This window comes from Somniosus microcephalus, chromosome 7 (assembly GCF_052327205.1).
Source record: "Somniosus microcephalus isolate GS21.2 chromosome 7, FLI_Smic_1.0, whole genome shotgun sequence".
Classification (NCBI taxonomy): Eukaryota; Metazoa; Chordata; class Chondrichthyes; order Squaliformes; family Somniosidae; genus Somniosus; species Somniosus microcephalus.
Window position 1 is genome coordinate 163,546,746 of NC_140993.1, and position 27,427 is coordinate 163,574,172.

General features: G+C 45.1%; 1 protein-coding gene across 7 annotated transcripts in view; it reads right to left on the bottom strand.

Moving 5' to 3' along the window:
- The window catches only part of LOC147114985 (double-stranded RNA-binding protein Staufen homolog 2-like), a 236,863-nt gene that overhangs the window by 63,997 nt on the left and 145,439 nt on the right, over positions 1-27,427 (bottom strand). The window contains exon 7 of one of the 7 annotated variants that reach the window (XM_085993167.1): positions 4,097-4,274. The exons of the other annotated variants lie outside the window; for them this stretch is intronic. Coding sequence (XP_085849293.1) covers positions 4,112-4,274 — 163 coding nt within the window. The 3' untranslated portion in view covers positions 4,097-4,111. Of the gene's footprint in view, positions 1-4,096; positions 4,275-27,427 lie in introns of those variants that run through there. 7 annotated transcript variants of the gene reach the window in all.

Sequence of the window (27,427 nt, forward strand, 5' to 3'; positions counted from 1 at the left end):
ACACACCATGACTTATAGGAAATTTATCAATAGACACTAAGCATTTCAGAGATTTCACTTTAGCTAAGAATTAGAGAAATTGTACGGGGTACTGGCGAACAAGACATTTCAAATAGCCTATGTAACTTTCAGCAAGTAATAGGTAACACCACCTTTGAACTTTTGCATCCAAAGAACACATTTCCAGGTGATAACAATATCTGGACGCGAGTTCCACAAGTAGGGAATGCAACATTTGTACTGATGTTTCGGTTATACTTTACAGAACCAACACCCACAATTTGGACTCTTGAAATTTGAAAAAGTGGACTCTTTGGAGTAGAGACCATGCTCATCAAATCTATTTTGGACTGTACTGCATCCAGAAAAAGGTTTCACAGCAACCTGCATGGTTACAATATGGGCTCAGTGGTAGTTCTCTTGCCTGAATCAGAAGGTTGTGGGTTTAAGTCCCACTCCAGAGACTTGAACACAAAATCTAGGTTGACACTGCAGTACAGTACTGAGGGAGTGCTGCACTGTCGGAGATGCTGTCTTTCAGATGAGGCGTTAAACTGAGGCCCCGTCTGCCCTCTCAGGTGGACGCAATAGATCCCATCATGGCATTATTTTGAATTCACCCCGGTGTCCTGGCCAATATTTATTAAGCAACCAACATCACTAAAATAAAAATCGAGTCATTATCACATTGTTGTTTGTGGGGCCTTGCTCTGCGCAAATTGGCTGCCACATTTCCTACATTACAACAGTGACTACACTTCAAAGGTATTTCATTCAAAGCACTTTGAAACGTCCTAAGGTTGTGAAAGGCACTATATAAAGACTTTCTTTTTGTAATCTGGACAAGTATTAAGATTTGTAGGAAACTGATACGACTGACAATGACAAGTTGCCTGTGTTCCACGTGTCTACTGGTATTTTCAGCCAGTCGTGGTTCTTGTTTGCCACAATAAATGAAGTTGAATATCTGGATAGGAATTTCTTTGGTAGTCCCAATAGCACTGCACAATTTAGATCAGGAAGTTAACTTCATCAATTTCCCTGTGGAAAGAATTCATGAGCTCAACTGGGAATATAGCTTTAACCAAATGGCAGGGTTCCCAAGGGTGCAAAGTACCATAGATCACCATTCAGGCTCCTCACATCAACCACATACCCTACATAAACATAGGGCTTTTATTCCATCAACATGCAGATCGTGTCGTACGTTATTCTGCAAGTCAATGCCTGATATCCAGGACCAACAAAGCCTTCATATGCAGCAATCCACCATGTCCATGTCTACTTTATCTGAAGGAATAAGGAAAGACAGGTAGAATTGTATCTGGGGCATTATGTACACTCCCACCCTTACCCTAAGACCTAAGACCTGCAACTACAGACCCAGACAATTGTACCTGGACATTTCAGAAGACACTTGTCTTTGCTGCCTCTGTATGAGAAGTAAAGTTGTTGCAGAGCTTTGCCATTTCCTCCATGCCAAGCTGGAGAGAATTTCCATTATAGGACAAGTCTTCCTGTAGCTCTGAAGATCACCAATCCAATGTCCAATTAGCTTTAATGCCACCAGATCCTTCCATGCTACTGCTGAGGACATATGCTAAATCAGCCAGTCTGCTGTTGACATATGAATCATTCAAATGGCAGATACCATTTCTGCAAGAGATAACACCTCCATCAATTTCCCTGTGGAAAGGAGACGCAAGCTCTTCCGGGCAAAATGTTTTTTACAAAGTGGCAGGGTTCCCAAGAGTGCAAGGTGTCACAGATGGTACCCATATGGTCATCTTTTGAGGGGGCTGGCTAGATTAGACTGATGCATAATCAGACTGCAACATCTGCTCCTCCTCCTACAATGCCCCAGCTGCCACGCACTGCTGCAGCATAACCTGTGTGAGAACAGACCATAGGGCACAGTTCATAGTTATAAAGCTCACCCTCAAGGTTTGTGCAAATCAATCCCCCAGTAAGTTCAATCTGGCACCAAGGCACTCTAAATTGGAGCCTAAGGTCTCAATAGCCTTGTCTAAGATTAATCCCTTTGACCATGGCAGCTCACCCACAGATGGCCATTCAGTTACCATACACGCCAAAGTGCACTGTAGTTGTACAAGTCCATTACATCTAGCTGCAAAGATGTTGTATATGCACTGCTGCACATTATCTGACAACCTTGGAGAGTAATCAGCATAGTCTCAAAGAGCATCGTAAAGGCCTTTTGCCCATCCATCGAATACCTTCTGAAGGTAGGCTCAGTTGGGGGTGCCAAACCCTGGCCCAAGCAACTAGGGAACAGCTGGTATTGGCAATATAGCCACCTACACTTGTTCCTCCTTACTTGTGATTATTGCTTCACTTAGTGCTCCATCCTGAAACTCTATCTAAAGGCTTCAAGGCCCTTGTATCAGTGTTGGTACTTGCACCAGGTGAAGAGTGACAAGAAAATGTGAACTGCACTGTTCCTGGATACCACTTGGCCTGTGCTCTCATTGTGGAATAGCTTCTAGGAAGAGAAGAGGAAGAAGTGTTATAATGGTGTCAGGACAGAATGCCTATAACAAAGGTATGATGGCAAGATATTGCATCCTATGCTACTGATGTTTAATGTACGCCTCCAAGTTATTAGCGGTAATAATGAGACTAATAAAAAAAGGATACAGTGCAGTGGAACTATGCTGTTAAACACTCCCTACCCTACTCCTTTCACAGACATGGAACCAAAGATTTCCATTGTGCTTCCCTCGAACCTGGTGAGCTATTTCAAGATGTGAAGTTCCCCCTCAGTGGGTTCCCTTCCAATGGTAATATATTATTTTCTCCTGAAAGCACAACACATGCAAGTTTTGTAATATGGAAGAAAACCAGTCATATGGCCAGCCTACATCATTCCTCGTGTGTCATTTTTTTCTTGGTATGTGGGCTACCCTGTTAAAGTCGCATTTGTTGCCCATCCCTAGCTATCCTGAGGTGGCGGTAATGCTCCCACAATGAAGTTAGGTGGAGAAATCCAGGATATTCACAGAATCACAGAAACCCCACAATGCAGATAGAGGCCATTTCAGCCCATCGAGCCTGCACCGACACATATTCCACCCGATCCCCGTAACCCCTACACCAACACATATCCCACCCTATCCCCGTAACCCCACGTATTTAATCCCCCTAACACTAAGGGTCAATTTATCATAGCCAATCAACCTAACCCGCACATTTTTGGACTGTGGGAGGAAACCGGAGCACCCGGAGGAAACCCACGCAAACACGGGGAGAATGTGCAAACTCCACACAGACAGTCGCCCGAGGCCGGATTCGAACCCGGGTCCCTGGCGCTGTGAGGCAACAGTGCTAACCACTATGCCACCGTGCTGCCCATTGACCCAGCAACAATGAAGGGACGGCAATATATGCCCAAGTCAAGATGGCATGTGATTTGATGCAAACTTGAAGGTAATGGTATTCCTGTGACATTGCTGCTCTTGTCCTTCTCTGTGGTAGAGGTTGCAGGGAAGGGAGGTGCTGTCAAAGTAACATTGGTGAGTTTCTGCAGCAGCAAGGGTGCTGGTGAAGAGTATTCCTGTCCTGGATGGTATCGAGCCTCATAAGTGCTGTTGCAGCTGCACCCATCCAGGCGAGGATTACACTCCTGACAAGCTTTATAGTAGAGAGGTTTTCAGGGGTCAGGAGGTGAGCCAATCACCGCAGAGGATGCAGCCTCTCTCTTGCTCTTGTAGCCAAGGTGATGATGTGGCTGGTTCAGTTAAGCTTCTAATCATTGGTGATCCCCAGAATTTTGATGGTTGGGCTTTCTCTTGTTCGAGATGGTCATTACCTGGCATTTATGTAGCACAATATTAACCACCGCTGTCAGCCAAAGCCTGGATGTTGCAAAGTTGCATGCATGTAGTTTCTGGCAGCAATGGTGCATTGGGCCACACTATAGAAGATTTGTATGCAACAGGACAAACTATTTAATTCCACATACAAAGTGTGCCCTGCAGCTTCATTGCCATGAAAGCACTGGTGAAAGGTTGTCTCCATGCTTTGCATGCTGCTGCCCTGAGGGTGCATTAGGTTACAAGTTCTGCATGTGCCATGCGTGCTACATACCAATCTACCCAAATGTGGTCATACTTACCTCAGCTTGACACTCCTCCTCATACCTGAAAACATCATCCACTTTTACTCCCAAATCCCACGGGCTTGAGACTGACATTCCACCACTGCTTGAACAGTAAAATGGGCACCCTCCTTTGTTGCATCTCATGCAGCAAGACCTTGAAGATATTATCAAAAAAGGGAGCTCGCCATGTATCTCTCTTTCCAGATGTAATATAACATGCAACACACTTTTGGACCAGCAATCAATAATTGTTGTTGAACAGTTTAGCCATAAGAAAAAAATCCTCTCCTCTTTAAGGTAAGCAATAGCCCTTTAAGAGCTGTTTTCTTATTGCATTCCATACTGGTCCACAAGCTCCCCGCACTGTCCACGTGGAAAAAAACCTATTAAAATTAGTAAGAGAGCCTGAACTCAAAATCCAGCTTGGGCAGGCCCCCTGTGCTCTCAAACCAAACCCAGCTGCACTGTTAGTGGTCCCTATCCATAGTTTGCTGGAACCAGAAAAATTATGGTTACTTACGTCTTCAAAGAATTTGGGGGGGGGGGGGGGGGGAGGTGGAATTGAAAGTGTAGCGAAGAGTTAGGCTTAGAAATTAGTTAACCCCCGTAAAGACGCGGGATCGCGATGTGCGATCAACCGGCACCCGTTGGAAGTAATACAGGCAGCACGCGAACTTCTTGCTGCCTCCTCATTTCCATGATTGCGGCATTCAGCCCTGCACTGAACGCGCTGCTGAGTGGCTGAATGTTCAGCAGGGGTCCGAGTACGTGCAAGGCTATCAGCACTTAAAGCTAGCCTGCACTACTTAAAGGCAATCTGCACCTCTTAAAGGGGAGGTGAACTCTGCCTGCAGCAGATCATTGCACTGGCTGGGGAAGACAGTGAACAACAATTAATGATGGCACAACAGAGGAGAGAGCATGCACCAAGGTTCTCGGATGCAGCACTGGGAGGCCTTAGTGCAGGAGGTGGATAGGAGGAGAGAGGTGCTGTTTCCACAGGGGGCCAAGAGGCCCTCCAGGCAAAAGTGTAAAGTGTAATGGGAGCAGATAGCCGCTGTAGTGAATGCCAAAAGTGTAGCCCTGAGGACATGGATGCAGTGCAGGAAGAAGTTTAATGACCTCACCCCCATGGAGAGACGGTGTTGGCCATTCTTGGGAGGGGCATCGCTTTGCCCGTGGCCAGCAGCAGGGCTAAAAGCATACAAGATGCCAGTATCCTCATACGGAATCCTCCTTCTCACATCCCACTTCCCCCTCGTCCCACAATCTCTTCTGATTTACAAGCTGCGCATGGTGTAACCATGCATCTCTTGCTTCCCCCCACTCCCCCTCACCAGAACCCTACCCTTGTGTCTTTTGCATTTCAGAGACCACAGAAATCCAACCTGTTCAGCCAGTGGTGCAAGAAGAGGGAGAGGAGAGTGAAGTAGAGATATCATCACTCGATCTGACAGTTGCAGTCACCAGGTCAGATACTGGCACTGCGCGGACTTTAGAGAGTAGCTTACAGGCAGGATCTGCACGTGGTGAGTCACCGGGCACGAGTGGGCTATTGCCAGGGCAGGGGGAAAAGGGTTGCGCAGGTGCCATCTCCCCGGAGGGCAAGGTCACGCACGAGTATTGCTGCAGAGGACTCAGATGAGGACTTTGGTGGGGCGGCCTACAGAAGAACGCTGATGGGCATGCACAAAGAAATGCTTGGTGCATTGGCAGGCCTGCCAGAAAGCCTGCGTGCAATGTCAAGGAGCATGGAGGAGTCCGGCACCAACCTTGCACAGGGCTTTGCGCAGAGCTTGGAGCCCATGATTTCCAGCATGGAAGGGTTGGGCAGATCCTTTAGCGCACTTGTGGACCCAACCATGATGCAGCGCCTGATGGACGATATCTCAGCTTCCACTGAAGCACAAGCAGAACCCAGTGTCTGGGTGCTGCTGCACTGGAATTTCAGACTTCTGTCATGCAAGCTTAGCCTGCTCTCGTGCAGGCTCAGCTTGCTGCCACACAATGCACAGACAGCTGCCATCGTAGCTACGTTTACCAGTGTCGAAAGGGGCTTGCAGGGTGTCACAGCTGTCCAGCAATCTGTCCTCCAACAGATTACTAGGATTGCTGAGGCGCCGCCCCGGGGGAGTGGCAGTGGCTCCATGGAGCACGAACCTGCTGTCCTCTTAACAGGATGACAACATTCGTCCTCCTCCACTGCCACTCCATCTGAGCCCTTTGTGTTGTATTTCAGCCAGCCAGCCCCAACTGCTGCCGCCCATGTGGTGCAGTCTGCAGCCGAGCCTACTAGGCCCAGAGCTGCTCGAGGTCATCCTGCAAGGCCATCTGCAGTCTCTCCCACTGAAAGTCAGCAGCCTTCCACCAGCCATGCTGCAGCCCCTGGGGTAGCACGTCATAGGAGCACCAGGACAGGCACATGTAAGACTGGCACTAAGGGAATGCACAAGGGTGGTTAGTTGACTTTGTTATGTAATATTGGATGCATTGATGTTTAAAGTTAGATTGGAATGTTTCTTTTGTGGTGGCTTTTATTTTAGCATTGTGGCCAAGAGGACACTGTGATGGTCAGTAACAGAGGGAAGGGAAGGTGTGGGACTATTGTTGAATGGGGAATTGGGGTTGTGTTCACTGGTACCGCAGTCGGATGAGTCGATCACGAACAGCCCGGGCAGAAAGGGGCTGTCTGGGTTGCCTCCTCCCTTCAGCTTCCTCCTGCTCCTCCTCCTCAGCTGGTCGTTGTATGCCTGGTGGCAAGGGCTGTGCCCGCACAACCCCGTCAAATCTTGAGACACGTTCTGCAGTCGTACAGGGCCTTGGTGAGACCACACCTTGAGTATTGTGTGCAGTTTTGGTCGCCTTATCTGAGGAAAGATGTTCTTGCCATGGAGGGAGTGCAGCGAAGATTCACCAGACTGATACCTGGGGTGGCAGGAATGACGTATGAGGAGAGATTGGGTCGATTGGGCTTATACAGGTAGACTATCCTTTATCCGAACTTCCGAAAACCGAAAACCTCTAAAAACCGAACGTTTTTTCGTTCAGCGTAAGTCGTGCGCACGACATGACCAGAGTGGCGCACGACTTATGCTGAGCAGGGCATGGGGTCACAGAGTTCCCTCCTGGGTAGGAGATTGCAGGCCAAGCCGGGCAGTGTGAAGGAGGTACCGGGAGAGTGAACCCAACAATACAGCGGCCCGTCCGATAGCTGCAACGGCCCGTCCGATATTCTTTTCTCCCCCCCCCCGCCTGACCCGACCCGAATCGTGGCCCGTCCGTTATTCTTTTCTCCCCCCCCCCCCACCCGACCCGACCCGACCCCCCCCCCGACCCGAACCGCGGCCCGTCCGATATTCTTTTCTTCCCCCCGACCCTGACCCCCCCCGACCCCGGACCTGAACCGTGGCCCATCCGATATTCTTTTCTCCCCCCCCCCACCCGACCCCCGACCTGATTTGCGGGCCAGCTTAGTAGGAGTCAGCCGATATCCGGCTTTCCAGAGAAGCAGGAAGGGGAATGAGACACGGAACAGTCGCAAGAGGTAGCCTGAACTTTTAAAATTTATATTAAATACAAATTTCCCAGTCTTATAATAATACCTTCTGAAATCCGAAAAATTCCGAAAACCGAAACTCAGCTGGTCCCAAGGCTTTCGGATAAGGGATAGTGTACCTGTACTCGCTGGAGTTTAGAAGAATGAGAGGAGATCTCATTGAAACTTATAAAATTCGAACAGGACTAGACAGACTAGATGCAGGAAGGATGCTCCCGATGGCGGGGGAGTCCAGAACCAGGGGTCACAGTCTAAAGATAAGGGGTAAGCCATTTAGGACAGAGATGAGGAGGAATTTCTTCACCCAGAGAGTGGTGAACCTGTGGAATTCTCGACCACAGAAGGCAGCTGAGGCCAATTCATTAAATATATTCAAGAAGGAGTTAGATATATTTCTTAAGGCTAAAGGGATCAAGGGATATGGGGAGAAGGCAGGGACAGGGTACTGAGTTTGGATGATCAGCCATGATCTCATTGAATGACGGAGCAGGCTCAAGGGGCCGAATGGCCTACTCCTGCTCCTATCTTCTATGTTTCTATGTGAGTACTGCAGAATTCCTCCAGAGCGGTCCAGGCAGCGGAAGCTTTGTTTAAGAACGCCAATGGTCTGCTCTATCGGATTCCTTTTAGCAGCATGACTCTCATTGTATGCCCACATGTAGTTTGGTTGTGGAGTGCCGTCATGAGCCAGGTGGTCAGCGGATAGCCCTTGCGGCCCACCATGTGGTTTGTCTTGGTGGCTTAAACACTGAGGGAGCAGCAAACTGGCGTAGAATTTAAGCATCATGACTGCTGTCAGGATACTAGGCATTCACCATCATGATGTACTGAGCATGGTCACACACCAACTGCACATACAGCAAGTGATAACCTTTGCGGTTGTGGTACATTTCAGCATTTACACGTGGCGCCTGCAAAGTCACGTGCGTGCAGTCCATGGTGCCCTGCACCATGGGGAAGCCCGCTATTCTGGCAAAGCCACGTGCACACTTTGCCTGCTTCTCTCTGGTCAGAGAGAAGACAATGAAGTCCTCTCTCCTGCCATCAAGAGCGTCTGTCACCTCTCTCATTCAGCAATGGATGGCAAACTGGGAGATGTTACTGATGTCACCTGCTCCAGCCTGGAAAATCCCGATCTGTAGGAATACACTGCCACGGTCTGTGAGCACCTCCTTCGTAGAGTGCAGACGCCCCACACACTGCTCCTGGCTTAGGCTGAGGTAAGAGAATTGCTTTTGGAAGACCCTAGGTGGGTAAGGCTTCCTGTTGAGAGCCCTTCTCCCCCTCCCTTTGCGAGCAGCTTGTCCTCTTCTTTGCTGCCACTGCTCCATCTCCCTGTCATGCTGCAGGCCAAGGGGGATGATAACTAGAGCACCCATGACTGGGAGCAAGTGATCTGACCAGAACTATTGAATTCAGAAGCAAGGCCTTCTCCACTTGCAGCACCACTCTTTCTCAACCTCACCAACTTTAAACAACTCAAGAAAGCTCCAAACACTTCTACAAATTGACACAGAGCCAGTAGAAAGTAATCAGCAACTAACCTTGGAGGGGTTGCTGATCCCTTTAAATATTGCTGGTAGAGGATCCTTGCTGTTGCTAAATGCATGTTCAGCTGTGTGACCTTAGCTCCAGCGTTGAGGACGAAAATGGCAGCGCTGACATCAAATCAGCATTGCACGCAGATTGACGTCACGATCTGCCTACTCTACATACTTCTGGCGCATAGTCCCAGCTCCGGTGCGGCATGTACCAGTAGTATGCGCATTGCGCAGATGCCATTTTCGTCACAAAACAGCATTCACAACGCCGAAAAATCGGGTGCTATGGAGACAAATTTTTTGCCTTAAGATTTTTGGATTCAGCTATTGTGGTGAAAGAGAAATGAAAGGCAGGTTCATTGAGTGTGTGCAATGTGAAGGACACTGATGGTTGTAGGAAAGAACCTGTGCAAGAGAGTGATAGAGCTAGTTTATCTCACAATAATCAAAATCTAAAGTATCTAAAAATGTTTTAAAAAAATTACAAAGATTAGCCATCACTATTGAAACACATTTTTTTTTAAACTTGCAAAAGTACCACAAATACTGTGTTTGTAAAAATCACACTTACTGTTCAGTTTTTAAGTTTTTCCAATTTATTTTTTGTTATAATGGATGGCACAGAGAGAATTATACGGGTGTTGAATTCAATGGTGCGATCAAAGAATATAATATACTGGCATAAAAGGATGGGTGCAGTGGGGGTGTTGCACAAGAGGCCAGAGTCAGAGGAATGGGGAGTTACAGGGAGGTGCAAAGAGGGCACTGTAGGAGGTTATAGAGACAGGGGGAGACAAGATCATGGTGAAATTTAAATACAAGGGTGAGAATTTTACATTTGAGGTGTGCAGGATTAGGAGACAAAGTAGGTCAGCGAGAACAGGGCTGATAGGCAGGTGAGACTTTGTGCAAGTTAGGATTCAGAGAGCATTGTATCAATTGAGTCTTGAGGTAACAAAGGCATAAATGAGGGTTTCAGCGAAAGATAGACTGAAGTGGATGATGTTATTGAGGTGGAAGTAGGCGATCTCTATGATGGAGAAGATATGGGGCCAGGAATTCAGCTTAGCAGGGTCAAACAGGACACTGAGGTTGAGGACAGTCTAGTTCAGCTCGAGACAGTGGGCAGGCAGAAGGAGGAGTTGGTACTATGGTATGGAGTTTGTGACAGGAATTGAAGACGATGGTTTGTGGCAGGCAACACAACCTTTAGCTGGAAGAATTACAGCTCATCAAAGACTGGATGTCAGGTGAGCAGTTTGATAGCATAGAGGCAATGGAGAGGTAGAGTTTGGTGTTCATCAGCATACATGTGTAAACTGACTCTATTGCCAGATCTTCAACTTCAGCAACGGTGTAAAATGTTATACAGTAGTTTCTCTTCCCATCCCTACAGTCACCTTGGGAGTCACCCAAAGATCTATCCTTGGCCCCTTTCTCTTCCTCATCTACATGACTATCAAATTCACTGAAACGACAACTGGCCAATTTTACATCCCGACGATTTTCCTTTCCATTGACATCAATGATAGTCATCTATACGAGGAAGAGGAAAGGGCTGAGGACGGATCTTTGAGTGAGATGAGAGGCTATTGTTAGAGATGCTTTGGCTACAATCGGATAGGAATGGGTGGAACCAAGCAAGGGCAGTCCCACTGAGCCGGACAACGGAGGAGAGGTAGTGGAGGAGGATGGTGTGATCACCCATGTTGAAGGCTATTCCGAGGTTGAGGAGCAAGAGAAGTCACTCTGACATTAGATATCAACATTTCAACCCTTCTCTACACTGTCTCCAAAGCCTCTGTGACTAGAAATGAATGCAGTCACGACGCAGAGTACTATGCAACTTCAGCATAACAGTATCAGATTTGTACTCTAATGATTTGGCAATATAACTCAGCAGTCAACTTGATTTGTTGATTATTACTCAATGGTAACCGTATATGGTAAGTACAGGGCCTACCATAACTGCTGATCTCGACTAGATGTCTCCTATTCTTTCTTCCAATATGTAATACCTTGCACTTATCGGTATTCATTTCCAGCTGCTAAAGGTCTGCCCACTTGCAACTTATGTTCAGGTCTTTCACAGTCCCTTAGCTGTCCGCCAGACTCAATAATCCCTCCTAGATTCTCATCTGAGAATTTGGCCAAATTGCATTGCTTTTCTGAATCCAGGTATTTATGTAAACTTAAGACAATAGGATCCCCAGCACTGATCCCTGGGGCACTCGACTCAATACATTGCCCCAGCTTGGCATTACTCTCCTAACTAGCATACTGTTTCCTCTCTTTCAGACAATTCTTTATTTACCACCACATTTGACAAAAGATGTTCAATGCCATTATTTTAATCAGCTTATTTTAACATAATTTCATGTAAAACTTAAATTTTCTGGAATTCTAAGTATGCTACATCATTGACTTTCCAACAGTCACTTGAGATGTTACTTCCTCAGAAAAAGATTGATTAGGCAGTATCTCCTTCTTCTGAAACCTTGTTGGCTGCCATTCACTAAATTGTCATGTTAGGTAATCCTCAAGTTTGTTCTTAATGTCCAATTCCATTATTTTTCCAGCTAATAATGGATTTAGCTGCATTTACTTTCACAACTTTTTGAAAATACCTACCATGTTGTCTCATTTTCAATGCAGAGAGAGCTCCTGTATCAACTGATTTCCTCATTATAACTACAAGTCTGCAACTTCAAAGACAGCTTCAACTTACACGCTATTTATTTGATAGTATAACTCAACATTGCTTTGTTGATTGCTGTTTCATGCGTCGAGTCTGCTATCACATCCAGATATTTTTCAGCCTCTCCTCTAGCAATTCAGTATAAAACTAAACAAACAAAATATACGAGACCCCATTAGGCCTCATCTAGAATACTGTCCAGTTTTGGCCCCCTCACACAGTGGGTGATATTGAGCCCTTGGAAAAGGATCGAGGGAGGGCTAAGAGAATGATCCCTAGCTTAAAAGCACTTAGTTATCATGATAGTCTTAGAGAGCTGGGGATTTTTAACTTTAGGAAAGTGTAGACTTTGGAGAGATTGAATTGAAATATTTAAAAGGTTGAAGGGACTCGACTGTGTCTGTGTGGATAGACTATTTGAGCTAGATAGGTTACAGAAAAAGAGGGGCCATGCCTATCAGCTACACAAGCATAGGATTAGGTTAGACATCAGGAGATATTTTAATACGCAGAAGGTTGTTGACATCTGGGCCAAGTTGAGAAGGCTGTTAAAAAAGCATATGGTATCCTTGGCTTTATTAATAGAGGAATAGAGTACAAAAGAAAGGAAGTCATGCTAAACCTTAATAAAACAGAGGTTAGACCTCAGCTGTGGTATTGTGTCCAATTCTGAGTGTCACAGTTTAGGAAGGATGTTAAGGCCTTTGATAGGGTGCAGAAGAGATTTACTAGAATGGTACCAGTGATGAGGGCCTTCAGTTAAGTGGAGAAACTGGAGAAGTTGGGTTCTCCTTAGAGCAAAGAAGGTTAAGAGATTTGATAGAGGTGTTCAAAATCATGAAGGGTTTTGATCAAGTAAATAAAGAGAAACTGTTTCCAGTGACAGAAGAGTCAGTAGCCAGAGGACATAGATTTAATGTGATTGTCAAAGAACCAGAGGTGGCATGAGGAAACATTGTTTTGCACAACGAGTTATTGTGATCTGGAATGTACTGCCTGAAAGGGGGGTGGAAGCAGATTCACTAGTAACATTCAAAAGAGAATTGGATAAATACTTGAAGGAAAAAATGACAGGACTATGTGGAAAAAGCAGGGGAGTGAAATTAATTGGCTAGCCAAAGAGCTGGCACAGGGACGATGAGCCGAATGGCCTTTTTCTGCGCTGTATCATTCTATGATTCTAAGTTATTGGTATGAGCGGTGAGTGTGGACTTGCTGCGACAGTTCAAAAAGGAACTGGACGGGTTCCTTGTTTTTATCTAATATCACTGCGTTGAGAAGGTAGGTGGTCATTGTGATCTCCTGAAACTTCATTTTGACCGCCTTAGGGAGTCAAAGAGGAATTTCCTAGATTTTGTTCCTCCTGAATTGATAGGGTTTTGTTTTAAATCTGTTTTTTTGCCATTGTCAGGAGACTGTATGACTATTAGAGGGAGGGAACACTGGGAGTCATAATGCTTTGTTGCATTGTTACTGTTTGGGACAGGCTCGATGGACTAGCCGTTTTTCTCCTGTCTGCCTTTTCTTATGTTCATATGTGTTTCAAATTGCATATTATATTTAGTACTTTGGAGGTCCTGACAGTTGACAGGATTGCTGGGGGACTTTAGGCAAGTACTGACTAGCGTAAAGGCCAGACAAAGTGATATGTTTTCTACACTGTGCTCATGGAAAATTAAAGAATCATGGCATAATACAGGTATCAAACTTACCTGAATCTGTAGAGAAGTTCCCATTTCTAACTTTCCATTGCATGCAGAACTTCTGAAAGGAAATGTTACAGGACCTTTTCTTCTGCTATTGATAATATTTTGAGGGTCCATGGTCCACCTCCTGTTCACAAAGTAAAGAGATTCACCAGTCCTCGACTTAGTTTAATGGCTAAGCAGCAATTTTTTGCATATTTGTCTCAAGATCTTTCAAATCAAGACTTCCCTGATTTTAGATTAATGTACTGAACTGGTTTTGAAGTTGATGTATCCCATTTGGAAACACCAAATTAACATGTGTTCTGAAGTTACCTTTTCGCCATTCTCTTCTGCTGTAGCAATCCATGCTGGAGTACAGTTCTAAACGTGATATTAGCCACCTGGTACCTCATTCATAGTCTTCATATGCAAGTATGGACAGCAAGTATTGGCAGGCTATTCAATCACAGGGAGTCATACTCAGGCCTCATAATCCTATTCTCACTCAACATGCTCACCAGATAGCAATAAGGAGCAGGAACCCAGCAGTGACACTGAGGCTAATTGATGCAGCACACTGTCACATGGCTGAAACTCAAATAAATTTAACATGGTCCAAATTGTGCAGGTTCCCAATTTTGACTGTCACAGGAACTTGCGTCAAAGGCTCAATAACAACTGGGAGGATGTCTGAGCCTTTCATGGCACCAGGACTGGGGAAAGAGAGAACTGTTCCGTTGGGACGGACTACACCTGAACCATGCTGGGACCAGAGTTCTAGCGAATCGAATAACTAGGGAGGTAGATAGGGCTTTAAACTAAATAAGGGGGGGGTCCCAGTGGGAAGAAATCTAGAATGCTAAAAAGAAAAGACAAGGAAGCAGTGCAGGAAAGTGATTGGGGTAAGGATAACCAGATTGTGTCAGGAATGGACAGAGCGTGCAAACAAAAGAGTGCACAAACAAATAGGGTCCAGGTAAAAAAAAATGGTAAGACAAATAGGGCCATTGTACAAAAAAATGTTCAGATGTCTAAAAATGTTAAAAAGACAAATCTAAAGGCACTGTATCTGAATGTACGAAGCATTCATAATAAGGTAGATGAATTAACAGCGCAAATAGATGAAAACGGATATGATATAATTGTGATTACGGAGATATGGCTGGAGGGTGACCAAGACTAGGAGCTGAATATCCAAGGATATTTGATATTTAGGAAGGACAGGCAAAAAGGAAAAGGAGGTGGGGTGGCGTTGTTAGTAAAGGATGAAATCAGAGCAATAGTGAGAAAGGATACTGGCTCAGAAAATCAAGATGTAGAATCAGTCTGGGTGGAGCTAAGAAGCACCAAGGGGCAGAAAACATTGGTGGGAGTTGTCTATAGGCCTCCAAACAGTAGTGGTAATGTAGGGGACGGCATAAAACAGGAAATTAGAGATGCATGTAACAAGGGTACTACAGTAATCATGGGTGACTTTAATCTTATAGACTGGCCAAACCAAATTAGCAATAATACTGTGGAGGATGAATTCCTGGAGTGTGTACGAGATGGTTTTTTAGGCCAGTACGTTGAGGAGCCAACTAGGGAACAGGCTAACCTAGATTGGGTATTGTGCAATGAGAAGGGGTTAATTAATAATCTTGTTGTGCGGAGTCCTTTAGGGAAGAGTGACCATAACATGTAGGAATTCTTCATTAAGATGGAAAGTGAAGTAGTCCAATCTGAAACTAGGGTCCTAAATCTAAACAAAGGAAACTACGAAGGTATGAGGAGTGAGTTGGCTATGATAGCTTGGGGAGCTTCATTAAAAGGCATGACGGTGGATAGGCAATGGCTAACATTTAAGGAACGAATGCATGAATTGCAACAGTTATACATTCCTTTCTGGCGCAAACCACAAAAGGAAAAGCAGCCCAGCCATGGCTAACAAAAGAAATTAAGGATAGTATCAGATCCAAAGAGGAGTCATATAAAGTTGCCAGAAAAAGTAGCAAGCCTGAGGATTGGGAGCAGTTTAAAGTTCAGCAAAAAAGGACCAAGAGATTGATTAAGAGGGGAAAAATAGAGTATGAGAGTAAACTTGCAAGAAACATAAAAGCAGACTGTAAAAGCTTCTACAAGTATGTAAAAAGAAAAAGATTAGTGAAGACAAATGTAGGTCCTTTACAGTCAGAAACAGGAGAATTTATAATGGGGAACAAGGAAATGGCAGAGCAATTAAACAAATACTTTGGTTCTGTCTTCACGGAAGAGGGCACAAATAGCTTCCCAGAAATGCTAAGGAACCAAGGGTCTAGTGAGAAGGAGGAATTAAAGGAAATTAGTATTAGTAAAAAAATAGTGCTGGAGAAATTAATGGGACTGAAAGCTGATAAATTCCCAGGGCCTGATAATCTGCACCCCAGAGTGTAGTGTCCGTGTGTAGATAAAGACACTGAAGACAGGAGTTGGTTCATAGGTATTTACTAAGCAAGTCTGGGGGGGGGGTTCTAAAGGATATACACAATACACAGGCTTATATAGCCCAAGTGGCAATTACCGGCATTACGCACACCTGGGGCTCTTAAAGGCACATACACCATAATTGCTCTTAAAGGCACATACACCACAATTCCTCCCCTTCTAGCTAACTAGTACATCATATTTTAAGTAATTATTAATTACATGTTATATGCAAAATAATTACCATTGCTGTATTAATTAAGTATAAGTTAGTCTCTCAGGAGGCTTCCTGACTCGGTCCGGATAACGCCTCGGGGGTGTAGTAGTTTCTGGTGGTGTAGTAGGTTCTTCTGGCAAGGCTGATTCGGCTTGAAGGCCAGTGTCGGGTTCATCGGGCTCCAGTATCACCGGATCGGAGGTAGATATGGGTATCTCTACTTCATCGTTAGATGTATAGAGTGGTGGTGTAGGTTGTCCCTTTTCGGATGACTTGATGATTTGGTCAGCATGGCGCCTTATTATGCTGTCTCCGATGTCCACGGTATACATCAGTGGTCCTAATCGTGTGCAGATAGTTCCAGGCTGCCATTTCTCGGTACGGTAGTCCCGGGCCAAAACCGGTTGGCCTATCTGGAAGGCCCTAGTTGGCCTTTCATTCATGCCCTGAAACTGCCGGTTCTCCACGTCCCTTCGGATGTTGGGCTTGACCAAATCCAGCCGGCATCTTAGGTTTCTATTGTAGAACATCATGGCGGGAGTTTGGTTAGTAACCATAGGCGTTGCATTCCTATATGCAAATAAGAAGTTATCCACCTTGTGCTGAAGTTTTATGTCTTCATTACCCATGGCCTTGATGGCCTTCTTGAAGGTCTGGACAAACCTTTCAGCCAATCCATTGGTGGCGGGATGGTATGGGGCGGACGTGTAGTGCTTTACCCCATTGTTCTTTAAGAACTTTCTGAATTCTTCGGACACAAATTGCGGTCCATTATCAGAACATATCTGCTCCGGCAGCCCATTCCTGGCAAATATGGTCCTTAATACTGTGATGGTCTTTTCCCGTGGTGGTGGAGGACATCTTTATTACCTCCGGCCACTTGGAGTGTGCATCAACTGCGATTAAGAACATTGAGTCCATAAATGGACCAGCAAAGTTGATGTGCACCCTTTGCCAGGGAGATGAGGGCCACTCCCATGGATGTAGAGGGGCCTGTGGCGGAGCATTTTGGACCTTCTGGCATCCTAGGCAGCTCTTGGTCATGTCTTCGATGTCTCCATCGATACCTGGCCACCATACAAACGCCCTAGCTAGGTTCTTCATTTTCACTCCACCCAGATGCCCCTCGTGAAGCTCCTTTAGCACTTTATCCTGGAGTTTGGGTGGAATCACCACTCTGGATCCACACATCAAGGTTCCTCGGCACACTGACAGCTGTTCTCTTCTTTGCGAGAATGCTGGCAACAGTGGTTCGCCATGTGCTGGCCATCCCTTCACTGTTAAATCGTAGACCCGTGAGAGAGTAGGGTCATTTCTTGTCTCCCTTTCAATGGCAGAATTTGTCACCGGTAGACATTCCACTATGGTAGAGTGGAATATCTCTACTGGGTCTACTGTAGGTGCCTCTTCTATCGTTGGCAACGGTAGGCGTGATAAACCGTCAGCATTCCCATGCTGTTTTGACCCTTTGTATTCAATGTTGTATTGGTGTGCCCCTAGAAAAAGGGACCACCTCTGTAGTCTTTGTGCCGTCATAATGGGGACACCTTTTTTAGGGTTGAATATGGAGATGAGGGGTTGATGGTCAGTCAGCAAGGTAAATTTTTGTCCGTGTAGGTAATGGTTGAATTTCTTCACTCCCCATACCAGGCTGAGTGCTTCCCTGTCTCTCGAGTGCACCCACTGTAGTGTCCGTGTGTAGATAAAGACACTGAAGACAGGAGTTGGTTCATAGGTATTTACTAAGCAAGTCTGGGGGGGGTTTCTAAAGGATATACACAATACACAGGCTTATATAGCCCAAGTGGCAATTACCGGCATTACGCACACCTGGGGCTCTTAAAGGCACATACACCATAATTGCTCTTAAAGGCACATACACCACACAGAGCACTAAAAGAGGTAGCCAGGGAAATAGTGGATGCATTGTTTGTCCTCTTCCAAAATTCTATAGATTATGGAACAGTTCCTGCAGATTGGAGGGTGGCTAATGTAACCCCACTATTTAAAAAAGGAGGGAGAGAGAAAACAGGGAACTACAGACCGGTTAGCCTAACATCAGTAGTCGGGAAAATGCTAGAGTCTATTATAAAGGATGTGATAACAGAACACTTAGAAAATATCAATGGGATTAGACAAAGTCAACATGGATTTATGAAAGGGAAATTGTGTTTGACAAATCGACTGGAGTTTTTTGAGGATGTAACTGGTAGAATAGATAAGGGAGAACCAGTGGATGTGGTGTATTTGGATTTTCAGAAGGCCTTTGATAAAGTCCCACATAAGAGGTTAGTGTGCAAAATTAAAGTACATGGGATTGGGGGTAATATACTGGCATGGATTGAAAATTGGTTAACAGAAAGGAAACAGAGAGTAGGAATAAATGGGTCTTTTTCGGGGTGGCAGGCGGTGACTAGTGGGGTACCGCAGGGATCAGTGCTTGGGCCACAGCTATTGACAATATATATCAATGATTTGGATCAGGGAACCAAATGTAATATTTCCAAGTTTGCTGACGACACGAAACTAGGTCGGATTGTGAGTTGTGAGGAGGAAGCAAAGAGGCTTCAAGGCGATTTAGACAAGTTGAGTGAGTGGGCAAATACATGGCAGATGCAGTATAACGTGGATAAATGTGAAGTTGCCACTTCAGTAGGAAAAACAGAAAGGCAGAGTATTCTTCAAATGGTGATAGATTGGGAAATGTTCATGTACAAAGGGGACCTGGGTGTCCTTGTACACCAGTCACTGAAAGCAAACATGCAGGTGCAGCAAGCAGTTAGGAAGGTAAATGATATGTTGGCCTTCATTGCAAGAGGATTTGAGTACAGGAGCAAGGATGTCTTACTACAGTTATACAGGGCCTTGGTGAGACCACACCTGGAGTAGTGTGTGCAGTTTTGGTCTCCTTACCCAAGAAAGGATAGACTTGCCATAGAGGGAGTGCAGCGAAGGTTCACCAGACTGATTCCTGGGATGGCAGGACTGTCGTATGAGGAGAGATTGGGTCGACTAGGCCTGTTTTCACTAGAGTTTAGAAGAATGAGAGGGGATCTCATTGAAACTTATAAAATTCTGACAGGGTTAGACAGACTGGATGTAGGGAGGATGTTTCCCCTGGCTGGGGGGTCTAGAACGGGGGCTTACAGTCTCAGGATATGGGGTACGACATTTAGGACTGAGTTGAGGAGAAATTTCTTCACTCAGAGGGTGGTGAACCTGTGGAATTCTCTACCACAGAAGGCTGTGGAGGCCAAGTCACTGAGTATATTTAAGAAGGAGATAGATGGATTTCTAGATGCAAAAAGCATCAAGGGGTATGGGGAGAGAGTGGGAATATGGTATTGAGATAGAGGATCAGCCATGACCATATTGAATGGCGGAGCAGGCTCGAAGGGCTGAATGGCCTATTCCTGCTCTTAAATTTCTATGTTTCGATGTGCATTTTAGTCTCTAATTGCCTGGGCAGAAAGGGTGCCAATCCCAGCTCTCAACAGTAGCTGCCTATAGAGAAATGAGTGTAATGTATCCAAGTTTGCTGACGATACAAAGCTAGGTGGGAAAGTAAGCTGTGAGGAGGACACAAAGAGCCTGAAAAGGGATATAGACAGGTTAAGTGAGTGGGCAATAAGGTGGCAGATGGAGTATAATGTGGGGAAATGTGAGATTATTCACTTTGGTAGGAAGAATAGAAAAACAGAATATTTTTTTAAATGGTGAGAAACTATTAAATGTTGGTGTTCAGAGAGATTTAGGTGTCCTCGTGCAAGAAACATAGAGGGCAGGATTTTCATTGGGCCGTGGAGTCGGGATTGGAGGCGTGCGGGGGGTTAAAATCCCGAAATCAGGGGTCCCGACCCCATCCCGCACCCAAACCCGCCTCCATGCCAGTTTCAAAGGAGGCGGGTACCCGCCCCACACTGGGACCCGCCTACCCGAGGCGGGAAGGGATTAGTGCCAATTAACTGCCTGTTAACAGGTAGTTAACAGGCAGTTTTTAGCCTAATCCCTATTTTTAAGGTTGAAGTGTGGGATTCCCGACGGCTCCAAACCACAGCAAGTTAGAGGAGGCGGGCGTCGGGTTGGAGGACTTGGAGGGGTCGAGATGTCGGTGTTCAGGTGAGTGATGTGTGCATGAGTGCAAAGGTAAGTGTGTTTGGTGTATCTAAAGTGATTAAAGAAGTTTAAATGACCTTTTCTTACCTTTTCAGCCTTCTTTCCTTTAGGTCCCGGGAGTCCCTCATCTCACCGGCACAGAAAGCAGAATGGCTGCGAACTGTCAAAAGTGACAGCCTTCAGCTTTCTGTGCAGGAGAGATTTCTAACTGAGTCTGTGGAGAAGGACTCAGGTTAGAAGTAAGACTGTCAGTGTTTGACAGCTTCAAACAGGTTTCAAACACTGATATTTCATCTATCAAAACCTCTTGACAGATGAAATTTCAGTCTGTGACGTTACCTGTTGCCGGGTGGCCCTTAATTGGCCTGCTGAGCCCACTGGGCGGGCTCAACAAGGTCAATCAAGTTAAAATCGCGTGGATTGGCCGCACCTCGATGGAGGCGGGACTACAACCCCGAAAGTTGTAGTCCCGTCTCCAACCCGACTCCTGAATGAAAATCCTGCCCAGAGAGTTAGCATGCAGGTACAGCAAGCAATTAGGAAGGCAAATTGCATTTTGGCCTTTATTGCAAGGGGGTTGGAGTACAACAGTAAGGAAGTTTTACTACAATTGTACAGGGCTTTGGTGAGACCACACCTGGAGTACTGTGCCTTAGAGGCGGTGCAACGAAGATTCACTAGCTTGATTCCTGGAATGAGAGGGTTGTCCTATGAGGAGAGAATGGGTAGATTGGGTCTATACTCTCTAGAGTTTAGAAGAATGAGAGGTGATCTCATTGAAACATATAAGATTCTGAGGGGGATTGACAAGAGTAGATGCTGAGAAGTTGTTTCCCCTGGCTGGAGAGTCCAGAACTAGGGGGCAGTCTCAGGATAAGGGGTCAGCCATTTAAGACTGAGATGAGGAGAAGTTTCTTCACTCAGGAAGGTTGCGAATCTCTGGAATTCTCTACCCCAAAGGGCTGTGGATGCCGAGTCGTTGAGTATATTCAAGGCTGAGATAGATAGATTTTTGGAATCAAGGCATATGGGTATAGGGCGTGAAAGTGGAGTTGAGGTTGAATATCAGCCATGATCTTATTGAATGGTGGAGCAGATTCAAGGGGCCATATGGCCTACTCCTGCTCCTAATTCTTATGTTATGTTCCAACCACACACATCATCCATGTGGCTTGTGTTTAGTCAAGAAAACTTAATCCTGTGGTTTTCTACAATTTGGTTTTAGACATGACCAATGTTAATATCTCCGCTCTGGAAGGACAATTATTTAGCAATCTTTTCTAACACATTTTATTTGGACAACAGATGACAGTAATTTATATTGAAAGGACTTTTTCCTCTGCACACCCCTGCCCCCACCCCAGGTGACACTCTCCTTTATAATTTTATGATGATTTAAAAACACTACAATTATCTAGGAGCATCATTTCCACAGATCAAAAGTCCTGGACCTTGATTATTATAAGAATAACCTGACAAAAATCAAAGCTTATAATCCAACAGAGATGAGGCAAATGAGTAGCTGTAGGTTGGAATGCTGGAAGCAATGTGCATATGTAGCTCACTTGGAACATCTAGTGAAGGAAGCCAGGTACTGCAGCAATATAATAAGAAGCAGCTTCTTATCCTGGCCTTACAGAGACCGCCTGTTTTTAAGTGGTAAATCCTGTATTAATAGAAAAAAAATCTGGTCCCCAAAATTGTATGGGAGAAAAATGACAACTTTTTTTTACAAACTTATCAATTGCCCAATGTTACCAGCCCCTCTCCAAAACAGCTACCAAGATTTCAGAGAAATCAAACTTCTAAAAGAGCTGCAGAGAAACTTAACGGCCCAGAAATTCGGGTCGGGGGCTTCCCGCGGGTGCAAGCCCCCGACCTGCACTTATCTTGCGCGCCGGCCGTTGAGTTGTGGGCCCCCGTGAAATTCCGATCCGGGGCCTGGTCCAGCTGCCGGTGCGCAGTGCTTGCGTATCCCGGGGCGCAGTTAGTTCGATGCGTCCCCTGGGATCACGTGGGCCTTGGGGAGCCAATCGGAGCAGGGAATGCTCCATTCATAAGTCTGACAGGAAGTGCTGTCAAGACTTATAAATACTACGGCCCCAAAATAGCACTAAACCTTCAAATAAATTTTTAAAAAACATCACCTTTTTTAAATAAACTATAAATTACATGAAATAACTATTTTAAACAATAATTTAAATTTTTGAAAAAAATAATTTTATATTCTAACGGGGCTAAAAATAAACTTACCTTGCTTTATTGAAGTGTTTCGAGAGACTGGTCCTGGCTCACATCAAAGCCAGTGTTCCCGCCTCTCTTGACCAACACCAGTTTGCCTATCGTGCAAACAGATCAACGGAGGATGCAATCACAACTGCTCTACACTCTGCATTGAATCACTTAGATGGTAAGGAGACCTACATCAGAATGCTGTTCATAGACTACAGCTCAGCATTCAACACTATCGTCCCCAACAAGCTGGCCACCAAACTCCAAACTCTTGGCCTGAACACTTCCCTCTGCAACTGGACCCTGGACTTCCTAACAAACAGACCCCAGTCTGTCAAATTAGGTAACCACACCTCCCCCCCCGACCCTGAACACGGGGGCCCCACAAGGATGTGTGCTGAGTCCCCTCCTCTACTCCCTCTTCACCCACGACTGTGGCTGTTCATGGTTCCAACACCATCATCAAGTTTGCGGATGATACCACGGTGGTAGGCCAGATCACCAACAACAATGAGTCAGCCTACAGGCAGGAGGTCCAGCATCTCGTGAAGTGGTGCACCGATAACAACCTGGCCCTTAACATCAAGAAAACCAAGGAAATCATTGTGGACTTCAGGCAGTCTAAAGGCGGAAGTCACACCCCCATCCACATCCATGGGGCTGTGGTGGAAAGGGTGGACAGCTTTAAGTTCCTCGGAGTCCACATCACGGAAGACCTCTCCTGGTCCCTCAATACCTCCTCTCTGGTGAGGAAGGCCCAGCAGCGCCTATATTTCCTAAGGAGGCTGAAGGGATGTAACCTGTCACCCCTGATCCTCTCTAACTTTTACCGCTGCACAATAGAGAGCATCCTGACGAACTGTATCACAGTATGGTATGGCAGCTGTAGCTCCTATGACCGGAAAGCCCTGCAGCGGGTAGTCAAAACTGCCCAACACATTACCGGCATCCGGCTACCGACCATAGAGAACATCTACCAGAAACGCTGTTTACGGAGGTCACTGACCATCATCAAAGACCCTACCCACCCCAGCCACAGTCTGTTCGCCCCCCCTGCCATCTGGGAGACGCTACAGATGCATTCGCACCCGAACAACCAGATTTAGGAACAGCTTCTTTCCCAGGGCTGTCATCCTACTGAACTCCACAAATAAACTCTAAAGCCTGCACATCTGCCAATGAACTTTATTATGTTTATGTTAATGTATGACAAGCCAAATGAATGTTGAATGTTTAAATGTCTTAATCTAAATGTACACTCTCGGGAGCCGCAAGCCTACATTTCGTTGTACTGCACTTGTGCACTAACAATGACAATAAAGTTGATTATTATTATTATTTAAAGTATTTAAAAATAATAAACCTGTGGAAAAAATGTTTTAATTTTAATTAATTCACCACTTACCTTGTAAAAAGCAGGCCTTACGCCTGCTTTTTATATTTCTAACTTCTGCAGGCTTATGTTCCCGGAGAAACCTGTAAAAAAAACGTACGTTTGATGCGCACGCGCAGCCTCCCCCGCGCACGCGTTCGACCTCTGAGCCCCTTCGTTCAGAGGAACGGAAGTGCCAGTTTCCCGCGCATGCGCAGTGCATGCAGGAAACCGGCACTTCCATCGGGCCTATGGGTGAGTACCCCGTGCGTACTCACCCGTGGAGACCCGAAGTTCTGGGCCAACATATATAGAAAATCCCAACATGTCAAACTGGCTCAGTGGTAGCACTGTTGCTCCACAGTGTCAGATGTGGCTCAGTCGGTAGCACTCTTGTCTGTGAGTCAGAAGGTTGTGGGTTCAAGTCCCACTCCAGAGACTTGAGCACAAAATCTAAGCTGACACTCCAGTGCAGTACTGAGGGAGTGCTGCATTGTCGGAAGTGCCATCTTTTGATGAGACGTTAAGCCGAGGCCCATCTGCTCTCTCAGGTGGACAGAAAAGATCGCATGACACTATTCCGAAGAAGAGCAGAGGTGCTACCCCATTGTCCTGGCCAATTTTATCCCTCAATCAACATTAAAAAAACAGATTATCTGGTCATTATCACATTGCTGTTTGTGGGAGATTGCTGTGCGTAATTTGGCTGCCGCGTTTCCTACATTACAACAGTGACTCCACTTCAAAAGTACTTCATTGGCTGTAAAGCGCTTTGGGACGTCCTGAGGTCATGAAAGGCGCTATATAAATGTAAGTCTTAGTTTTTCTTTTTTCTTTTCAGTACTGTCAGAAGTGCCTTCTTTCAGATGAAACATAAACAGAGTCCTGTCTGCCTGTTCAGTGATCCCTTGGGACTATTCAAAGAGTGGGGAAGTTCTCTCAGTGTCCTGTTCAAGACTTATCCTTCAACCAATACCACCAAAACAGATGACCATTCATTCATTTGCTGTTTGTGAACCTTGCTGTGCGCAAGATGGCTGCCATATTTGTTTTATATAACAGCAATTCAAAGGTACTTTATTAGGTGTCATGCACTTTGAGGCATCCTGACGATATGAAAGGCACCATATAAATGCAAGTTCTTTCTTTACTTGCTACTTGACACAACTTCCAAAAAATGATGCATCATTCAGTAATGTTTAGCCCAAAAGCAAAATTGGGTACAGTAATAAGGTTAGGATTATGTGGCCTCTTTGCTAACTTACAGTTACTGTGAGCCACTGGCATATCACTTTCCCCGTTTTACAAAGAACTGAAAACTGGCATGAAACCACCTGCAATGAAATTAAATTGGAAAAAGGGTTTTGTCCATACAGATGTGTAGGTTTCAGTCCCAGCTTCACATGCAGACAAGAAAACAACAGTCAAACTTTTCACCAACTCATCAGCAAAGGACATTAACATACGTAAAATTCTGTGGCTACACTATTTTATATTGGCCGTGAATTTGCGGCGTAGCTAAGGAGTACGCCGCCGACATCTGAACGAAATCCGCACTTACCTCGTACGAACCCCCCTTCGAGAAGTTGTTTTCAAATGTTGGGAGTTGTGCGCAGCGTAGTGACTCACGGATCCCAGGAACACACCGTTGTGCTTATGCGAACCTGGAATCACATGGGGCGGTGCTCCTTTCACTTCCTGAAACTTAGCCAATCAGGAAACAGAGGAGATCGCTGATTTGCCCACAACTCATTTTAAATAATTTAGCAGCTAGAAATGCTATTTTATTGATAAATTATATAATTGCAATAGTATTTAATACACAAACCAAGATTTCAACATTAATAGAATTCGATCAAACACTGAAAAGTCTCGAGGTACTTTTTACTGAAGGTGCCCTTAAAACCATAAATCTCAATTAGGATGCTTTTATACAAAGCATGCAGCTGAATTAACATTGGCCCTTTCATTCTGGGCCATGACAACATAAACCTATAATTACAGTCTTATAGTCCTATCGAATTTGTTTCTATTAGACTAACTAACTTTTGATTAATTTAAATAATCTAAAATCGAGAGTTTAAATGTCTGATAACATGAGGAAATCATGAAAGTGAATTAAATCCTATCTAAACAGAAGTTGGGAGACAATTAAACCGAAGCTACAAAAGGCTTTTGGGCAGCAAAGACGGTGACACAAAAAGGCTGTGTTTTCAAACTCGAACAAATGAGTTTCTTTCAAAGTTCAAAGCTCAGACACGAACCAGTGCCTCATTGTTATGGGCTGTAGCATAAACCTATCTTAACATTAATACAATTTTCTCATCCTCCCTCCCCTTATGCTGTGCAACAAGCTCCTGCGCCTGTTTGCACCAAACGTAAACATTTTCAGGGTAATTAATTCGCAGTAGGTGGACAATTTGCCCAACTTTTCGCCAGCATTTGAATGAGGAGATGAAACATGCAGCGAAGCCTATGTGCAGTCGGAACTTGACAGATCACAAGGTCAGGATAAATCCTGAACTTGCGGTCAATTTCAAAGGCGGTATGACTGCATACTCTCAAAGTACGCCGCCATACCGACTGCAAATTCAGGGCCATTAATTTACAATCACATGGTATTAATATATTACTGTTTTCTCTCAGTTCCTCTTCTGAAGGTACGGATATGTATTGAGATACAGTGCAACAAATGCCAGCAGTCCTCCAGCTCCTTACCCAAGTGGCAATTTTTCAAGCGTGACTCTGGACAGATAGTGTCAGCAAGCTTCTTGCCTATTACTGTCTGATCTTCTTCTAACCCAATGTCCACAAACATTTTCCATATAGGATCACTAGATAGCAATCAAGAGCAGTGAACTGGCTGATTTGTGTCCACCTAACCCAGGAACTCTGATGCCAACTATAGCTACCCCTGCTTGATATCACATTGAGGATGGAATCTGAAAACTCCTGGTCTGTATCATTTAGTGCTATACCAGACGTTGCCCCTACTAACTAAGCCACTGGGAGACTCCGCTTGTCTCTTATGAACAGACTATATCCTTTTACCTCATGGCTGCTTTCTCATTTACTATTTCTTTCCTCACTCCATTTTCCTTCATCAATTTATTTTCTGTATTCAAAATAGAAACATACTACATCACAAGAAACAAGATTTCTTGAATTTGATACAATGTCAGTTATATTCCTTTCCAATTTCACATTTGCTTAAAGCACAATTTAACTTTTTAAGGTTACGACAAAGGTTTTTTGGTTAAATTGCTGCCACCCAAAATAGCAAAGTGCACATTATTGGAATGCTTATTATTTTTGTTGGGTGTATGGATGTCAAGAAACTTCAGACAAAGCCTCATTGCTCATTTAGCTCTTAGCGGTAGTTTACAAAAGGGTGTGAGGCATTCACACTTCTCTGATGTAGAAGATCTGGATCAGTGAGATAACA